Genomic DNA, 18,256 nt, shown 5'->3' with positions numbered 1-18,256 from the left:
GAACTGTGGAATTTGAACTTGGACCAAAGTCCACCTCTCGTGCAAACAAACAACGCTTGGTTCAGTTTAGACACATCTACCCGGGAGTGCTGCTCCCCATTTGCCCACCCACAGGTTTTTTTTTACCAGAAACCACTCACACACACCAAACTGGTAAATGAAGGTATGCTTTTATTTTGAGAGTCATCATGTTTGGCCCAAAACTTGAACAAAATCAGTAAAGGATACTTAAAGCCTTCACAGTACAGAACATGGCAGCAACCTGTCTGAATGTTACAGCACAGTGCTTTCCTTCGAGGATCCTCCTGAAACAGGAAACCTCCTGAAACAGGAAACCTCCCTCCATCAAGTTGGAGGTCTCCATCTCCACCAGCTGGGAGAACCAGCCTCGTGGCACACTCTCTCACCACTTGGGCAGTGCCTAGGCAGTGGCTGCCTGAGACATACAGGAGGAGCAAACCAACCGCAGCTAACAGCTGGAGCAACTAGGGAGACTTCCTTCAGCTCTGACAGAAGCAAGAGTAGAGGGAAGTTTACCTTGCCTAAATGTCATCAGCGTGTAGAATGAGTGTAACAGTGCCAACTCCTCATCCCACAAGGCAGCCATTTCCAGCCTGTTAAAAACGTGCACGCTCTACCCCAGCATCTAGCTGAGAAGTCTTACCTCCTTCGGTACAGAACTGACTGCATTATTCATGGATCTTGTTAACAGCTTGTTCCCAATTGCCATTTCTTTAATAAAGACTATGATTAAAAACGACGATAACGAATGTTAACAAACAGATTAACGTTACATCTTTTCATAAGTTAATTCGTGGCCACATACAGTACACGTCTTCTTGTATGTCTCTTCATCAACATTTTCTTCTGGTCCGTATTCATGTTCATGGATACTAGCTGTCTTCTTCCACAAACTGCTCCTCACTGCACGGCGAAGCTCTGATGAGAAATATTAGGATTTTTGGAGGGTTTTGAAGCGTTAGTTAACAAAACTCAAAGCCGCCCACCCTTCCGAGGCCTACACTTTGGCATTCTGCTAGCTGACTGTCTTCCATGAGAGTGAAGGCAAATCTGGTATTGCAAGAACAAGTTTTGATTTGCCTTGCAGCCAACGTAACTCCACCTCGTTTGCATGATTTTAAAGGATGGGAGCTACCACGACAATATCTCACAGGAGTTTTCTGTCTGGAGGGAGCACACGTTGCCCACTGCCTTTTTAGGTGCTGCCCTTCAGTGGCATCTAGAAAGGACAGCTGGAGCGAGGGGGAAAACGTTCCATAAAAACCCTTTTGTAAAGCCACCTCCTGGCTTCACAGGACTGAGAAGAGCTTTCCGTTCTGCTCACCGCGTGTTCTCTAAGCTTTATGCCCTGCAGTGTGAGTTGGGTGTGCAGCTGCGGCAGCAAAGTTGTGACCAAACCAGGTGCAGATCTGCATGCTGCGAGTGGGTAGCAAGAATACTAAGCAGCAAAGGGCGGTAACACTTTCAACCAAGTCAGTCAGGGTGCAACCACTGTCATGTCGAGGCCTGTCCTTGCCCTGCGCTCCACCATCTTGGCTGCAGTCTGCTGCAATTCCCGTGCTTGCTCAATCTTACGTTCTGCCTCCTCTGGGCTCAGTGAATGAGAACCTGAAGCTGAGCAGGCATGATATGGGCAACGCAGGCACCATGCGAAGCCACAGTTCTTGCTAAGGAACGAATGTGCAGTCTTAAAAACAGCTAGCATGTCAGAGCTGAAAGCATTGGTCAGAATTGCTCTATCTGAAAACTGTTGCAAATGTTAACTTGGAATAGTAGTAATAACCACTAAAAACACGAGCTGGGAATATCTAAGGCACACTGTGCACGATACCAAAGAATTAAATAGCTCTGTAATGCGCTGCTGGTTGTAATTCATTTCTGGTCAGCTCTGAGAGCAGAACAGACTGCTCCCAGCTCACTGCCATGGGCCGTGACAGACCTCCATTTTGTCAAACTGAAAACTGACCATTTGGGGCAGATGGAGGAACGAACTGACAAAGAACTGCTTTAGATACCGCATTATCTAAGTTAAGTTTACCCATTTACCTTTAACTTTCTTATCAAACCTCTTCTGTTTCATCTTCTCTCTGCTGTCACGGCGCTGTTCCTTTGCCTCTTGCAAGGATTCCTCATTCCCCCAGACTTCCAGGGCACGCTTGATTACCTACAGGATGGACACAAATGTGTTTCTTTTTGCCCTGCAATGACAGAATTATCTAACTCGTAAGTGTAATTTACACACTATCAGCCCCACCACGAACCCTGCCTCTGCCTTGGAAATCCTGACTCCCAAATCTGAACATTCCTTCCACGGTGAAAGGTGGGCAAGCTTGCTCGAATTGAAGCCCAGCTGCAATTCCATGCGTATTCAAGTGAAGCTGCAGCATTCTTAGCAAAGCAGCAAAGGAGAAGCGACCGCCCTGCCAACGGGCCATGCAGGGCCACGTGCACCACGCTCAGCACCGCGATGCCGTGCACTTCTGCAGGCCCTACTTGTGCAACACGGACAGGCAGATCCGTGTGCTGGATGCCTTTACAACGCACTCACACGTGGACGTCTGCGTGGGTTCGGGCCGCACCTCTCTGCTTCAACCACAGAGAGAACCTACGTGGCTGGACTGAACATTCCCACCCTTACCAAACGGTTCAGAAATCCCAACTGAAGCGGCAGATTTGGGTTACTGGCAAAGTCACACAGAGGTTGAGAAGAGCTGGAAATGCCCCAGGTTTCTCTATACCTGCAGTTTTAAGTAAAGCTTCATGTCACCCCACCGAGGATTATGAGGGTTTTTCTTCACAATGAATCTAAGCACCGGTTCCCTCTTGTCTAAATCACAGTCTTTAAGGAGATACTCTTCTTTTGCTTCCGTCCTTGTGATGAGCTTATGTTTGTCTTCAGCATCTCTGCAAAAGGTAAGGTAACCATGAGAAAGCTTCGCAGGAAAACCGAGCATTATTTAGTTTCCCGAGTTCCCATTAAGTCTGCACGCATTCCTGAAATTCCAGCCTAGCAGCAGCCCCCATCCATCCCCCCCGTTTTTATGCATGCAGCTCACGGCGAGTCCCAAGGATCCAGCTGAACTGCAGGACAGGTTTCCCCGGGCCGAGTCCCGTTTCAGCCAACAGGCCGAGCGCCTTTTGTCTGAGCCCCCAAGGGCTTTCTTCTCCGATTTTTACGTTCTCACAAGGAATGTGACCCCAGCCCTACGGGATCACAAACCATTCCAGGCGGTTCGCCCAACCCGGGCACGATTCAGGGGACAAAAGCACGAGGCCGACGCGTGGTCAGGAGACGAGGAGCGTGTAAGGTGAGCCGGGCTGATCACCTGAGTCACAGCGCACACCGCGTGCCGCCGGATCCCGAACGTTAGCAATGCGGCCAGCTTCCCGCTGCCAGGCACGGAGCGGCAGGAAAACCACCAAGACCCGATCATATTAAAGCGTACGGCGTGCAGATGATAAAGCCGTCTGCCCACGGCTGCATTCATCGATTAACGGGGGAAAAAAAAAAAAAAACGTACACCGCCCCGTCCTGAGCTCAGCTGGGATCGCTCGCCCCGCCGGGCAGGAAGCGCCGAGGGCGGCAGCAACGAGGCGCCGCGTGCGCGCCCGCACCGCCGGCACGGCGCACGGCTCGGAGCTGCCGTCCCACGGCCCTACGGCCGCCCGAGAGCCGCGGGACGGAAGGCGACCCGCGCCCTCCGCCCAGCGAAGCTCCCGGACGGCACTGCCCACCGACCGCCTCCGCGCTCCCACGGCTGCACGTGGCTACCTGCCCGCGGAGCTCCCGCAGCCATCTTTTATTCTCCACCCATTCATCGCCGAACCGGTGGTTGGCTGCGTCTCCCTGCCCCAGCCATCTCCGCGGCGCTTCCAGCATTTTCTCCGCGCTAAGGGGACGCGATGGGGCGCACCGACGGCGTCCCCCCTCCGAGCTGTCCCCACCCCACCCCACCCCCCCCGGGGCTGCGCTCCTGGCCTGCCCCGCTGCTGCTGTGCTTCCCCCCTACCCCACCCCCACCCCGACCCCGCACCCCACCTCCACGCCGCCATGCGGCACGCACCCCTCCCCCCGCACAGCCGGCGTTACTCAGCGCGCTGCCCGGCCGCCCAACTCCCCGCACCCCGCAGTGCCGCACCCGCTCCCGTTTCGCAACGCACGACACAAAGGTCAGCGCTGCACCCCGCTAAGTTGGACGGTAACTCCGTGCCGACACGCTTCGGATTGAAGGCTACGTAAGGAAACCACGGCTCGCCCACTGTCTGCAATACCTGCAATTATCGCACGTGGCCCAATCAAAGTGCTGCATTAGGTACGAGTCCATGAATTCTTTGCCACAGTCTCCACAGATGAGATAGTCAAATTGTAGCACGGGCGCTAATGGAAAGAGAAACCTCGTGTTTTTCTCCTTTTCCTGTAAAGAACTACCGCGCTCAACACAACGCAAGCGAGTGGTACTGCAAGCAGCTTTACTAACATTTAATTGTATTTCACACCAATCGTTACAGACCGAGCCCAGTTCTCTATAAACCTTTTCCAGGGAAGATACAATAGAAATGCAAAGCCATCGCCGTGCGCCCACACCCTTCCCGGCCCGTTTCTACGCCTGCTGCGAGTTTCCCTGCACCAAGCGTCGGGTTCCCGTTTAACAAAGGCTACGAAATGAAGCACGACCCCCCAACCCTCGCAGCGCCTCACGTCCGCTCCCACCGCTCCCTCCCCACGGCCGCACATCGCGACGGCGCGGCACGGGGCCGTGGGTAGGGCCCGGGGAAGGGGACGGGTGAGAGGAGGGCGGCGGGGGCGGCGGGGGCGCCGAGCCGGCAGTGCAACGACCTCGGCTCGGCCGCCCGGCGCCCACCCGACACGCCCGGCCTCTTCCCGAGGGCTCGGCGGACGCGGCTCCGTGTTCGGCCGGCAGCAGCGGGGGTGGATGGCCAGAGAGCTGCTAGGAGTGGAATGGGGATGGAGCTCCACTACAATCCTCTCCCCAAGCCCTCTCAGCACTGCTCCAAGCCCAGGCTCGTTCTGCGCCGGCCGGGTGATGTCCTCGCAGGGTGCTCAGCGCCGTCCGCTCGTGCTCCGCGTGACACCGACGGGGAACTGCTGCTACGGGGGAGGCTGCTTTAAAACGGAAAGAAAACGATCCTAGCAAAAAAAGAAAAAAAAAAAAAAAAGCCAACGACGCCTTACACAGCTCTCATTCACAGGCAGCGCTGCAACGGGTTGGGGGGGGGAGGAAGAGCATTAATAAAACCTGAAAGAGAAAGTTAATTCGCGGAGTGCGGCGTCGTTCACCTTTAATAGCGGCCGCGCCGGGAGCGGATCGCGCCCAGCCGACATCCGAGCCGGCTCAGCCCGTCCGCATGGCGTGCGCTTACATCACGTTTCGTAATGCAGGGCAGCGCTGCCCGGCAGAAAGGCGCTTTATTAGGACAATGACATCATGAATTACACAGCACCAACCGCCCGCTGCGAAGGCATCCCGCGTCCCCACGCCTTTTCTTGGGGAAAAAAAAGAAAAAAAAAAGAAAAAAAGGGAAAAATTGAAATAAAGGTTTAAAAGAAAGGGGGGGGGAAAAAGGCAAAAAAAAAAAAAGAAAAGAAAAAACCCCATCCCCAACAGCACGGGGCTGCACGCCGCCGTCATGGATCCGGATAACAAAGAGGGACGCTGCACCACGGCGCTGCGGCTGATCCAGCGCAGAACAAAGCGAGACAAAGGCATTCCCAGAACAGAAACTGCATCTATTTCGGGATCGCGACGCCTCCATTTGCTGCCGGGGAGAATATCGCGACGCAATATGTCGGCATGCGGCCGGCGCCGCACGCGGGGCTCCGCCGGGCACGCGGGGCGGATTCGCCGCCATCGCCAATCCGGAATCGCGAAATAAAAGGCAGAAAGAAGCGGCTCTTACCGGCGGGGCAGCGCCGTGCCCCACTTTCCCCGTTCCGCAGTGCCGGCGGGCGCGGCGCAGCGGTGTGCACGGCGCGGCGCGCCGGGAAGAATGGGGGGGAGGGAGAGCAGGGAGGGAACTAAAAAACCCGGGAAGGGGAAAAAAAAAAAAACCCGCGGAACCGCCCTGCCCGCGTCCCCCCGCGCCGCCCTCCGCCCCCGCCCCGCGCCGTTACCGGGGGGATGCACGATCCTCTCGGCGGCGCCGGGCTGCTCCTCCTCCTCCTCCTCCTCCTCCTCCAGGAAGAAGCCCCCTCCCGTGTCCACGACCTTGGGGGGGCCCCGCGCCCGCGCGCCGCCTGCGGAAGACAAACCGCGCGCCGCGCCGCCTCAGAGCCCGCCGCCGCCGCCAGGGGGCGCCCGAGCGCACATTTAACTCCCCCGCCCCCCCCCCGCGAGGCGCGGACAGAGCGCGCGCGCGCGCGCCAAGTCCCCCTTCCCCCACCCGTGGGGGGAGGGGGCCCTCGCGCGCGCCCCCCCATGGCCGCTCTTCCCCCCCCCCAACCCCCCCCCCCCGTTTCCAACCGCTTTCCGCGCGCGCTCCCCCTCCCCCTCCCGCCGCCTCCGCCCGGCGCCCGACGGCTCCGCATCCCCCCCTCCCCTCCCCCCAAGCCCGCAGCCCCGGGAGAAGGGCTCGGGGCGCCGCCCGCCGCCATCAGACCTGCGGCGGGGTAGGGTCGGGCCGCCAGCCGCGCCTGCCGCAGCGCCAGCGCCCGCCGCCGGTTCCGCTCCATCCGCGCCAGCGCCGTCGCCGAGATGGACGGCCGTTCGCCCTCCGCGCCTTCATCCGGGCCGGGGGCCGCGCCCGCCATGGCGGCGGCGGAGCGGAGGAGCCGCGCCGGTCCCCCCCGCTCCGGAGCGCGGCTCGCCCTTCCCTCGCCGAGCCGCCGCCGCACTGCGCCTGCGCAGAGAAGGAGGCGGGGGAGGGAACGAAAGGGGCGAGGCCCGCGCGCATGCGCGCTGCCCTCGCCCCGCCTCCCCGCACCGCCGCCGCGCTGGGGGTGCCGGGAGGAGCAGCGGGGGGGGGGGGCCGGGCGGCTCTCCCGGGGCGGGGGCTGCGGCCTGCGTGGCGCCGGGCGCGGGGGCACCGCCCGGCCCGAGGGGCTCCGGCGGGCGGGGGAGGGGAAGGGAGCGCGGGGCCCGGCGACTTCCGCGAGGCGTTCGAGCGCTTTCTGCGGCGGCGGCGACCCCGGCGGAGCGGCGCGGTTAGAGGGGGGAAAAAAAAAAAAGGAGAGAGAAGGGAAAAAAAAAAAAAAAAGCGGCGCCGTCACGGTGACCCCTTTGTCCTCAGCCCGCCCGGCGCTGAGGGAGCGGGCCGCGCTTTCCGCCCCGCACGCGGACCCACCGCTCTGCTCTGCCCCACCTCTATGCTCACACAGCGGCAAACCTCCCCCGTTCCCGTCTCTGCGGAGCGCGAAGCAGCGCGTCCTCCTTCCCCAGCGAAGGAGCAGAAGATAAAGCAATAACGCCCCACGCGCCCTCTCTGCCCCCCGCGCGGCGCCATTCCCGCTCCGCACGGCGCTGCCCTGTCCCGCCCGCGGCCCGCCGCCCGCCGCCCTTCCGAGCGCTGCCCCGCGCGGCTGTGTCACGCTCACGCGGGCCGTCCGTGAGGACGGCGTGCAGACGTCGCGCGGCCGCCATTACCTGCCCGTCCCGGCCCGGCACGTGCGCTCGGCTCCGTCCCGCAGCCGGAATGGGGGCGACGGCCGCGCGCTCGGCGCCGCCGCGGACATTTTGTGGCGCTGCGCTGCGGGCGGGCGGCCGCCGACGGCACATCCCGGAACCCGCCCTCGTAAAATGGATCGCCGAGTCATCGCCGGCCGCCCGTCTGCCTGCCTGCAGCACGCTGGCTTTTCTGCAGGAAGCCGGAAAGTACCGCAATGGGCATGTCCCGGTGCCTCCCAGCCGGGCGGGAGGAGACTCGATAGCCGAGCGCGTGTAAATCGCGGCGCGGCCCCGCAGGAAACGGCCCCGCCGTCAGCGGGCGTGGGGGGCCGCGCTGCTCGTGGCCGCCGCGAGGTTAATGAGGTACCGTGCAGCTACTGGGTTCAGCGGGCAGCCGGAAAGCGCCGCGCTGAAAAGCCCGGAGGTACTGAAATGGAGCTCTTTGTTTGGAAAACAGCTCTATCTGCTTGCATTCCTTGCGGTATTCTTATCTCGTCCGTTCCTCCCGCGTTCCGTCGCAGCCCAAGGGCCGGCAGAAGCGAACTTTGGAGCGCTGCTCTTTGTGTCATCCCCAAGCTGAAGCTGCGTTTGGTACCATTAAAGGGTTTTGAGCACAGGAGGATATTGCTGTTATGCAACCAAATCGGAATTAGGATTAGGGGAATCTATAAACAAAAGCAAATTCAGAGGAAAAGCACTTAAACAAAATAGGCCGTGGGCCACGACGAGCCGTGCAGCCCAGCCGGGGCTTGGCCAGGGGAACAGAGCGATAAGTACCCCACGGGCTTTCCTTTTTCTCAGATCACCCTGACTAGGAGATCCGAGCAGAATATCCTTCCCAGCCGTCCTTCCTACCAGAATGTGTATCAAATGCAGTCTTTCTAGTTTCCACGGTCGAAAGAAGGCAGTATGCACTCCATTGCTTATACTCGTGCTGTTAAATATGCGTGCCTCAATGGCTGAACGTGAGTTAATAATCATACAGCCATCGAATCCTTTAAGTTGGAAGAGACCTTTGAAGGGCATCTCACTTAGTGCAGCTCCCCTGCACCGAGCAGGGACACACACAGCTCCATCAGTGCTCAGAGCCCCATCCCATGACCTTGGGTGTCTGCAGGGACACAGCATCCACCACCTCTGTGGACAACCTGTGCCACTGCCTCACCATCCTTGATGTAAAAACTCCTTCCTTATGTCCAGTGTATATATCCCCTCTTTCAGTTTGAAACCATTTCCCCTTGTCCTGTCACAGCAGGCCCTGCTGAAGAGTCTGATCCCTTCCTTCCTCACAGCTGCCCAGTAGATACTGAGCAGCCACTCTCAGGTCTCCCTTAGAATTCTCTTCTCCAGGCTGCACAGCCCCAGCTCTCAGCCCGTCCTCGTAAGGGAGGCAACCACAGAACCATGGAATATCCCAAGATGGATGGGACCCATAAAGATCATTGTCTCCAACTCCTCGTGCCACACAGGACCACCCGGAAATCAAACCGTACCATCATCAGGTTGACCACATTTAGGTAGCTCTTCAGGTGTGATATGCCAGGAGGTTCATGGCTGTGGTTACTTGGCTGCTGGCGGCCAGTCGTGGATGTCCTTGATCAGCAAGGGTAGGCCTGCGTTAACTCATGGCCATGGAATAGATCATCAGTGAGCAGCTGAGTGTGTGGAAGCAGCTTCACAAACAGCACTTGACAACTCAGCATTTTCTTGCAGGAGAGAAAGGGTGAGCAGTAAGACAGCAGTGCCTGCTGGCAATACAACCATTGTGGAGCTGGCACTGCAACCCTTGTCTGCTGGCAATACAACCCTTGCCAAGGACGAGGGTCATCTGTGAAGAACTGTGGGTGTCTAGGCAGTAAAAAAAAAAAAAAAAAAAAAAGAGTAAATCCAGGGTAGATAAATGATGCACTTGAAGAAACCTAGTCCTAACTGTACGTAAGTAGCGGTGGTGGTATCTGAAATGGTTGCTTCCTCTTAGGAGTGAGCATTTTGGTTCGTACAGACTGCGTAGCTGCCACCTTCATACTCAGAAGAACACGGCAAATTGTACAGAAAGAGATGGAGAACAAACCAGGAAGGACAGTGATGCTCGCACTGTGAGCACTGCATCCAGTCGCGTTTCCTCCTTCTCGGAAGGGAATACTGGAGGAAGGAAACTGGAAAATGGTGTGAGCGCTGAGCTGCCCGGCACCGCCTCTCACGAGAAGCAGTTTGGTGGGTCTGGGTCCTGCATCCTGAAAATAAATTACTCAGAAAGGATGTGCCTGAGGCCTGTCTCATCCCAAGGGCTCAAAGAGAACGGATCGGGCTGACTGTCCAAGCACGCATGGTCTGCTGTGCGGCGGTAGGAAGCCACATGAGAAGGTCCCTCCTTGCGCAGTGCCTTGGGAACAGTGCACACCACATCTCTGCTCAATGCACGATGCAGACAGAAGATGTTTCTCTGGGCTGTGGGGCAAGATTGTCCAAGCGGTGGGGAGAGCCCATGTAGTCGGTGAATGAACACCCCCTGAAGATGCAGCAGTCCCCCTGTGCTGAAAATAGTTGGAGGCCGTGGGAGTGCTGCAGAGGAGGAAGCTCGTACTTGCCTCATTTTTCATTTTCCCTCAGTGTTTGCCTGTGGCCAGTGGAGGAAACTGGACTGAGCAGATTTGGTATCCCAGTCAGCGTGCCTCTTCCTCCTATTCTCTGAGAATCGGCCTCTGCTGTTGTTCACTATCTGGAGCCATGTGTGATGGGATCTTTCAAACCAGCCTCCATTGGTCTGTACTGGGAGTCGCTTGCAGAGCAGCTGCTGTGCTGCATATTTACATTTCCCCTCGCAATATATTTATTTCTGTGTCCACAAAGTATTAATAGCAATCTGCACGCGGTTGCGCGTCTACAACAAAACCCTTTTTCTTTGACCTTCAGTGAAAATATTTGCTCCACGAGAAACATCCAAAGTCATCTCGTTTTCCTTGGGTTGGTCTACTGAAGGGAGTGGCAATGCAGAAAAATCTCTCCCTCTGATGGCTCAGGTGGCCGCATGAATTTTAGCCGCATTTGAGTTGTGCAGTCAGCAGCTGAGCGGCCAATACGCACAGGCTGATTAAGTGGTTGGCTGCTTCCTCTTAGCATGACTAAGGAATTGGATTTTGCCCAACGATTTCAAACGTTTTTATTGGAGAGAAGACATTTATTGCATCCCCGGGGACGTGAGGCAAAAAATACCGTGCCCTCCGAGATGAGGCTGCCATTGGGTTTTCAGTTTGATGCACCTATTTCTAAGCGCTACCCTAAATAAATAAGCGGCAAAGCATTCCTAGCTTCTTGGTGAAAAAGAAGCGTGCGACCCGGGGGAAGCGAAGGGAGCGCACCTGCCTGGACTGCTCTGCCGTAGCGCCGGGGTCAGAGATGCACTGAGTCATCCCGGTGCACAGAGTGGGGCACGCAGGGTAAATTGATTCTCATCTCTGCGAGATTTCCTCGTTTGTTCGCTAGCTGTAGGAGGGGATTTCCATAGTAATGCGACCTGTCTCCGCGCTCCATTAATCGTCTCCCAAGTGATGTAGATCATCCTGGTTGAACAGATAGGTAATGGAGGAGCGCTGAGTGCCCGAGCAACGCATCTGAAAGGAACAGGTAGGCAAGGATTGAAGTGCAAATGTTTCAAGACAAAACCCGGCATTCTTCCCTGACAGGATGTCTTCATGCAAGTTTGCTGTTATTTTCTAGTTACGTAAGATGGTGAGAATCTACAATGTAAATCTCTTTTATTTTTTAGCGCTGTACATGACTTCTCTGTTACTTTTCCTGAATAGGACTTTAATTACCTTGAATACCATCAGCAATCACTGACTTCACGTCTGTGAACACGAGTATGTCAGTGATGAGAAATGCTGTTCTCTACAGTGTCAGAGGTCACCACAAAGCTGCCTGCACGCTTCTGTTGCGGGTTGGTAGTCCAGAAAAAGAAATGCTCCTTCAGGATTTTGCCGGGAAAATCCATCTTCCATCCACATAAAGAGTGGCAAAATAGAGGAACTGGGAGCGCAACAGCCTTTGATGCCATCTTCAGCGCGAAGACTAACGAAAATAGCAGGAAGGGAGGAAAGAGTACTTTTTTCCCCCTCCCCCGCCCCCCCAAACTAAGGCTTTTCTTACCTCACCCACGACCCGTACACAACGTCACAGAAATGGGTTTGAAGACCGCTCTTAACTGCCGTGAATTCTGTGAATTCCGACTTGAGCAATAAAGTTAAAAGGGGAATGAAAAAAAAAAAAAGAAGAAGAAGAAGAAGAAGCAAGCCATCAGGCTGGAATTCCTTAACAGCAGCACCCTGCTAATGACCCTTTTGTCCTTAAAGCACCACTCAGCCTCTGCTTTTACATCCCGCCTTGTTTTGTTCTGCGGGAATATTCGCATATCACATGAAAGGGATGTGTGAACGGACGCATTTCCCCCCTCCTATCAATATTCCTATTTTGTCAGTTCCTTAATGCATGCAGGAACCTCTCCCATAGCAACACAGAAAGCTTAAGAAACTTTGCCTAATTCTTTAATTACCTTTTTCTTTCTATTAAGAGGAGCTCGGGCATTTCTGAGACAGAAAATCAATACATCATCTATTATATTAGTCTCGGGAACAGCAGATCTAGCCGTACTGATGGTGAAAGGCCGAGTGTTCTGGAATAAAGCGTAGACTTCTGATCTTCCTGAAGTATTTAAGGCGATTGAGAATGTAAGGATTTATAAAGAAACTTCGGGTTTATGCTTTACATGATTCAAAGTATTATGCTCTTTCTTTTTTTTTTTTTTTTTTTCCTTTCCCTTCTCAGTTTTAGGAATATCATAAAGAGATCGTTTTTGTGATTCCAAGCCAGGCCGAGTTGTTCTGATGTCCGCAGCAGCTGGAAGAGAAAACCATACAACGGCTGATGGAGTTGGCTGCAGCAAGAAAATCACATCTCAGTTCCCAGGATTTCAGAAAGATGGGCCTCCTCCGATAGTTGCAAATCTCTGCAAAACGTTCTGGTGCTGCTGTGCACTGGTTTGATCAGATCTTGGCGATTTCCTCCTGCGTGCACTCCATGGCTCTGCTCTTGAGGATGGATGATGCTACCCGGAACTGTGTCTGATTCAGTGTGCTGAAGGAGGAGAGAAGGGGGATGCGGAGTTGATCTTCAAAACTGGCCCGCGTATTTTGGGTAACATGTAACGTGTCACATTTATTCTAGGCTCACAGCAGCCTAGTTGTGAGAAAAAAATGTGGAACCAACATATGGCTTAGAACTGCTAGCAATGCAGGGCTAGCAGGAGGTACTTCTGAGGTGCTACACCATCCACAACACTCGAATTTTAAATGTGATCCGAGTGTGTCCTCTCGAGTGTGACCTGACAGTAATTATCGATCAGGGTCTTCAGTCACTGCTTGAATTCCTTAGGTCAGTTGATTTTGATCAACTGTTTTGTCTTTGTTTTGCTTCCCTGGGGGAAGGGGAAAGGTTGGTTGTGCTGGGAGGGAAGGAATAGCACTGACCATAGCACTGCAACATGTAGCACCAACAGATTTATTCCTTGGAACAACAACAAAAAAAGTGGGTTTCGAAGGTTTCGATACCCCCGATTAAACCAAAGCTGTTCGCGAGGAAAATGAGAACAGTTGGTGATGCTCTCGACTACTTTCTTACAGGTCTGAGCCGTTGGCAGCACTGCTGTGCTGATTCCCCTTCGTCTAAGCGTTCCTGACCGATCCGTGCCTTGCCCGGAGCGGAAAGGTAAAGAGAGGTCCTTCCGTTTGTGTCGGAGATGGCTTCTTTCCTGGGCTGGCTTTCTTTGCGGCGTAGGTACGCCGAACCCTGCCGCTTTCCAGTGCCCTTTTTCAGAAGGTTACGGTATGTCCAGCGGTTGCCCGGGGCCATTTGGGGGAAGGGAGCGCTGGGGGAGGGGGATCTTTGTCTCTTCCCGGGCAGATTTGAGATCTTGCGAAAGCACAGCGCTTTTGTTGCAGGAGACTACAGTTTCCCTCAGCCAAAGTTTTAATTACATCAGGGGTCAAAGGCTCGCCGTTTTCAGCCCCCCGTTTGAATGCGGAGGCAATGGAACGGCTCGCCTTTGAGCGGAGGCATTCACACTTCCCCGCACATCTGCCCGCTCCGTGTCACACGCCGCTGCCCACCATTGTGCTGCGGCCCCACGCTGCGAGCAATGCGAGCCGGGCCGGGCTGCGCCTCTGCGCCGTGATAAACCTCGGCGCAGCACAGCGGCAGCTTCGGCCCTGGCCTGCCGAAGTTTGCGTCCTTGTTTGTTGGTTGGCTGGTCGGTTGGTCTTATGAGGCTGAACTTTGTTTCGCTTTGTCTGTTCTGAAGTCTGCAGGGGGGTCCCGAATTTCGCGCTTTTTTTTTTTTTTTCCAGGGTCGTCGCCGAAGTGCTGATGAGTTTCTCATTTGTTTGTTTATTCGTTTATTTACAGCTTCTCTGTGAAAGCGGTAGGTGGCAAGAAAAGGAGATGGTGAAGCGCTGGCAACACCCAGTGGGTTCGTTAGCTGCTCTTTGCCATTCGGCCTGAAGGGGCCCGTTCGAATCACCTGAAAGGTCTCCAGCAGGTATCTGCATTGATATCTGATACAGATATCTGTATTGATATCTGCTGCAAAGCTATCTCTGATGGGACATTCCAAAGCACGGCCTGCTTTACCCCATGCCGTGATTTTCCGGGCCTTGTCCCTCCTGTTATCAGTGGGAGCGGTCTCCCCATGGCAGAGCAGAGATACAAGCTCAGCTTTAGCCCTGATGCCCCAATAACTTTCATTCATTTCATCTGTTCACATGGTGCTGTGAAACTTGCTGGCTTAATCACTCCTCCCAGGGATTCTTCTGCTCGGAACTGAACACCGGTGAACACAAAATGCATACATACATACAAAAGGTATGTCACATATACGTAAACAGGCAAAAAACAACAACAAAAAAAAGCCACACCAGTACGAATGCCTGCAGCACAAAATCACCTTCACTCGGGCAGACCGGAGCTGGCAGAGCCCCTCACGTGGCACGGGAGCCGTGCTGACTCACGCGCTCACACGGGAAATCCCAGCATGCTTTCTGGCCGCTTCTCATTCAAATGATTCTTCCCAGTCCTCTGCTTTTGGGAAGTGAGCCTCAGTCTGCGTCTCACGCCCTGGCGCTCTCATGCTGTATTTCCTGCTCAGCACAAAGCTAGCCCAGCTAACTTGACCAGAGCTGCCTGTGAGTTTCCTAGATGTGCCCACGTAGTGCTGCTGACTGGTTTCACGTCTCACGGCTGTCGCATCCTGACTTTTGCCTTACAGAATGCTGTGCTCAGGCTGCCTTTAAAACGCACGACTACGTAGAAGCTCCACGGGGATCTGCAGGGATATGCAAACGTGACTCCTTTTACAAAAGCCACGGTGCTTTCTTCTCACCTCCGTGCAGATGCCACTTCATTTCTGCCGTGGGTTCTAATAAGGCCTCTGGCAGGTGGGCAAAACGTTACGCTCTACCGTTGCCTTTCTTGGGAAATCCCCTGAAAATTCTCAATATCACAAATGAAAGATTTATTTTGCCCTAAACGACATTATTCCGATTAAATCCATAGAGGCTACAGTGAATAAGCAACATACAGTCTCGTCGTTGCACCGAGAAAGCGCCGGCAGGGTACAGCGCACGCGCCTGCATATTCTAATCGGCTCTGTGAGTGGGCCGTCTAAGGCAGCAGATGCATTAACTGTTGCCTTTAATTAATACCCGCGCTAATGACCGCTAGAGAGTGCTCTTGTCCCTGTTGGTGAGCGCTGCCGCATTTTCGTCCTCTGAGGAAATGGGACAGCCGATTCCAGCGCCGTAGGGATGAGAGTGAATTGGTAAGGAGGCGAACCCCATCAGTTGTTTAAGTCAGGCACGGCGCCTGGCCGTGTGTGTCCCACTCGGGTATGTTCCCTCTAACTGGGGGCTGCCTAAACCAGGCAGTATCTTCTGCCCTACGTCTTCAATACGCTGTGCTTTTTGCACAAAAATAGCAAAAGAGGACGATAGCAAAGGCTTTAATTCAGCCGAGCTGCTGGTGTTGAAGTTAAGAAGCACCTACTGAAATGCTTTGCATTTGGTACAAAAGCCAGTCATTCTCTTCCGAACATAACGTGACTTTTCATGTTTGGTGCAGTCAGGGTTTTGCAGCCAGGTTTTTCCTAAGGCTTTTCAGTCTCGTGTGCTGCCCCGTCTTTGGAAACGCCTTGTTTCCAAGTCCCGGAGCTCTCACTTGTGTTGGGCTGCTCTCTGTCGCACACTTTGCTGTAGTGCACGTCTCTCGGCAGCTTCACTGCTTTCTGGGCACACTGAGCTGGGAGTTCCACCTGCCATGCAGCTGACGCCCCGAGCTGCTGGGAACGTCTCCCTTTGGCCAGTTCAGCTTCTATCCATCTTGTTTATAAAGTGCCACTGAGATTCATAGCAGAGCACCGGTGTACCATGAGAGCACCACGGCCCGCCTGGCTTCCTGGCACGGAAATACAGCCAGCTGTGATTCACTATGCAGGTGAGGCACTTGGCTGAGCTCAGTGTGATGCTGTGATGCTGCTGTATCTGTATGCACATTGCCAGTGCCCCGTGCGATGTGTGCTGAAACCACAACAGCTTCCAAGCAGACCACCCACTGCACTGCGCAGCAATGCGTTTTACATATCTGACAGACCTTTGAGTTGTTTCCTTTTTTATCGTATTCTATTTCTTCTAAATCGCGTTCCTCCGAATCTGGCATTTATAGAACAATAGGTGCAAATAATGGTTCGGTTCTCTGTGTGCTCACGCTTGCTGACAAGAAACCGTCAAGATTAGAGGAGGGAGTTTTGTCTCTGTATAAACTGAAGTGGATGAGATTACTCGTGCCGCAGCTCACGCTGTGCACTTCTGAATGAGGCAGCCAGCTCCTGGCTGATGCTTTTTCTTGCCCTCAAAATGAAATGAGGTAGCCCTGAGAGTGCCGCGAAAGCCGCCGTACTCCTGAATTAGTCCAAACCGCAGCTGTGTCATTCTGGAGCTGGGAGCCTGGGGCATTCCTACGCAGCACTGCTGCCATCCAACATGTCAGAGAGGTGAAGACAGAGCCATTCTTACCACGGGTCCTGGGACAGCGCTGGGATGCCGCTGTCAGAAGCATCCGCATCTCTCCAAGGGATGGCAGCGCCGCGCTGCTCTGCCATGTTACGGCTGCCCTGGCAGACATGATGCCGCTCCAAAATGTGCATTCCCTGCAGTTGGTACAGTTCCTTCTTAACAGTTTAAGTTCTGGTTGGTTGAAATGCATTTCGTAGACTTTCGTAATGATGTGTTTTGATTAAAAATGCGGGTGTTTTAAGGCAGAGGGATCGGAAAAGAGCATAATTTCTGTGTGCTTTGCAGGGCAAACAGGGCGCATTCCTCTGTATTTGATGTGATTTTCAGGCAGCTCTGAAAGGTCTCACGAGCATATGCTACAGTCCCCTTGAGACTCCGGTGAGATCTTCTCAGTGAGACCTTCTCAGCTGTATCTGGCATCACTGGTGCCAAGAGCTGCCACTGACCAGCAGGTACAAGAGCACATCAATGCTTAGGATCGCAGCTCTGGTTAGCAAAACTTACCTGGACACCCATCAGAAGCAAGCAGATTAACGGAACAGAGCCTGCTGGTGACTCAGGGGATCTTAAAGCACTTGGAATCCACACATCAAATTAATCATAATTAATCTTATATATGTAGGTTGCTCCAAAAGTAATGCTTCCTATTCATTTCCACCGAAACATCAGATATAAAGGGCACAGTAACACTGTTTGATAGAAGAAATTCTCAGTTACAGAACACATTTTTTTTCGGCATAGTAGCTACCATTAGCTAGGCATCTGTCACACAGCAACAACACGGGTTGGAATATGGGTGGGAAGGTGCAACCCCTACTGCTGTATCACCAGCGTCCATTCTGATGCCAAGGGCCAATATCACAAATCAGGAGGCATTACTTCTGGAGCAGCCCTTGCACAAAGTGGCATGTTGGGCGCGTTGTGGTGCATCGCCCTTCTCCCTTCAGCCACTATCCCTGCTGGCTATCAGTGTGTAGCGCAGTTCTGATCAGATTGTTAAGGAGTGGAAGAAGAGAGCAGCTCAAAATGAGCCACAGCAGCGTGCCATTTACTGAATGTTAGAGACCTCAAGATCTGGGGAGCGGTGTTAGAATCACGAACCCTCAGCAAGTCCTCCTTTTCCCATACATAAATTTTTCCAGTCCAAAAAACAGAATCTGGTGTGGGTTTGTTTTCTTTTTTTCCATCATCTGTGGGTGTCTGGTAGTCTATTCAAAGAGTGTAACCTAGCAATAAGTATCTCAGCATGCACTGTGAGTATCCAGGAATCCTTAGTAGGGACCAAGACGTGTGTAGAATTATTTGTTTGTTTGTTTGTTTGTTTGTTTGTTTATTTGTTTACAACCAGTGGATCCAAAAGACCTGGAAGCTTCCCAGCCCTGGCCCATGTATCTGTAGTCATCCTTCATGTGCTCAGCCAGTCCTGGGTGTTCCAGGCACATCTGTAAAACCCTTCCCCGAGCGCTCAGTAAATCCATGTGTGTACGCAATGATCAC

The 18,256-nt window shown here is 54.1% G+C and overlaps 1 protein-coding gene and 2 non-coding genes across 5 annotated transcripts; all 3 read right to left on the bottom strand.

Annotated features, from left to right (window-relative positions):
- Positions 1-151: 151 nt before the first annotated feature.
- XPA (XPA, DNA damage recognition and repair factor) lies at positions 152-7,737 on the bottom strand. 3 transcript variants are annotated; one of them, XM_046905214.1, is made up of 7 exons: positions 7,623-7,737; positions 6,640-7,150; positions 6,155-6,277; positions 4,294-4,399; positions 2,760-2,925; positions 2,068-2,185; positions 155-939 (listed from the first exon to the last, which is right to left on the bottom strand). In XM_046905214.1, the coding sequence occupies exons 2-7, from the start codon at positions 6,788-6,790 to the stop codon at positions 791-793; spliced, it is 813 nt and encodes a 270-aa protein (XP_046761170.1). In that variant the 5' UTR covers positions 6,791-7,150; positions 7,623-7,737; the 3' UTR covers positions 155-790. The 3 variants fall into 3 exon arrangements, with proteins under 3 accessions (NP_990184.3, XP_046761170.1, XP_046761171.1); XM_046905215.1 differs by having other exon boundaries at positions 6,640-6,879; NM_204853.3 differs by lacking the exon at positions 7,623-7,737 and having other exon boundaries at positions 152-939; positions 6,640-6,867.
- Positions 3,636-3,733, bottom strand: MIR1583 (microRNA 1583). The gene has a single exon (NR_035068.1). It is a non-coding gene; the product is annotated as a microRNA 1583 (primary transcript).
- Positions 4,959-5,026, bottom strand: MIR2954 (microRNA 2954). Its single transcript, NR_105407.1, has one exon. It is a non-coding gene; the product is annotated as a microRNA 2954 (primary transcript).
- Positions 7,738-18,256: the final 10,519 nt, after the last annotated feature.

This window comes from Gallus gallus, chromosome Z (genome assembly GCF_016699485.2).
Source record: "Gallus gallus isolate bGalGal1 chromosome Z, bGalGal1.mat.broiler.GRCg7b, whole genome shotgun sequence".
NCBI classification, from domain to species: domain Eukaryota; kingdom Metazoa; phylum Chordata; class Aves; order Galliformes; family Phasianidae; genus Gallus; species Gallus gallus.
This window is presented reverse-complemented; position numbering and strand designations above follow the sequence as displayed.

Bases quoted from the DNA above. Each gene is read 5' to 3' on its own strand.
- XPA (XM_046905214.1), bottom strand. From the start codon at position 6,790: ATGGCGGGCGCGGCCCCCGGCCCGGATGAAGGCGCGGAGGGCGAACGG. The intron at 6,278-6,639 runs GTCTGATGGCGG...TGTCTTCCGCAG, and splicing joins CCGACCCTACCCCGCCGCAG to GCGGCGCGCGGGCGCGGGGC. The intron at 4,400-6,154 runs GTAACGGCGCGG...TCTTTCCATTAG, and splicing joins GAGGATCGTGCATCCCCCCG to CGCCCGTGCTACAATTTGAC.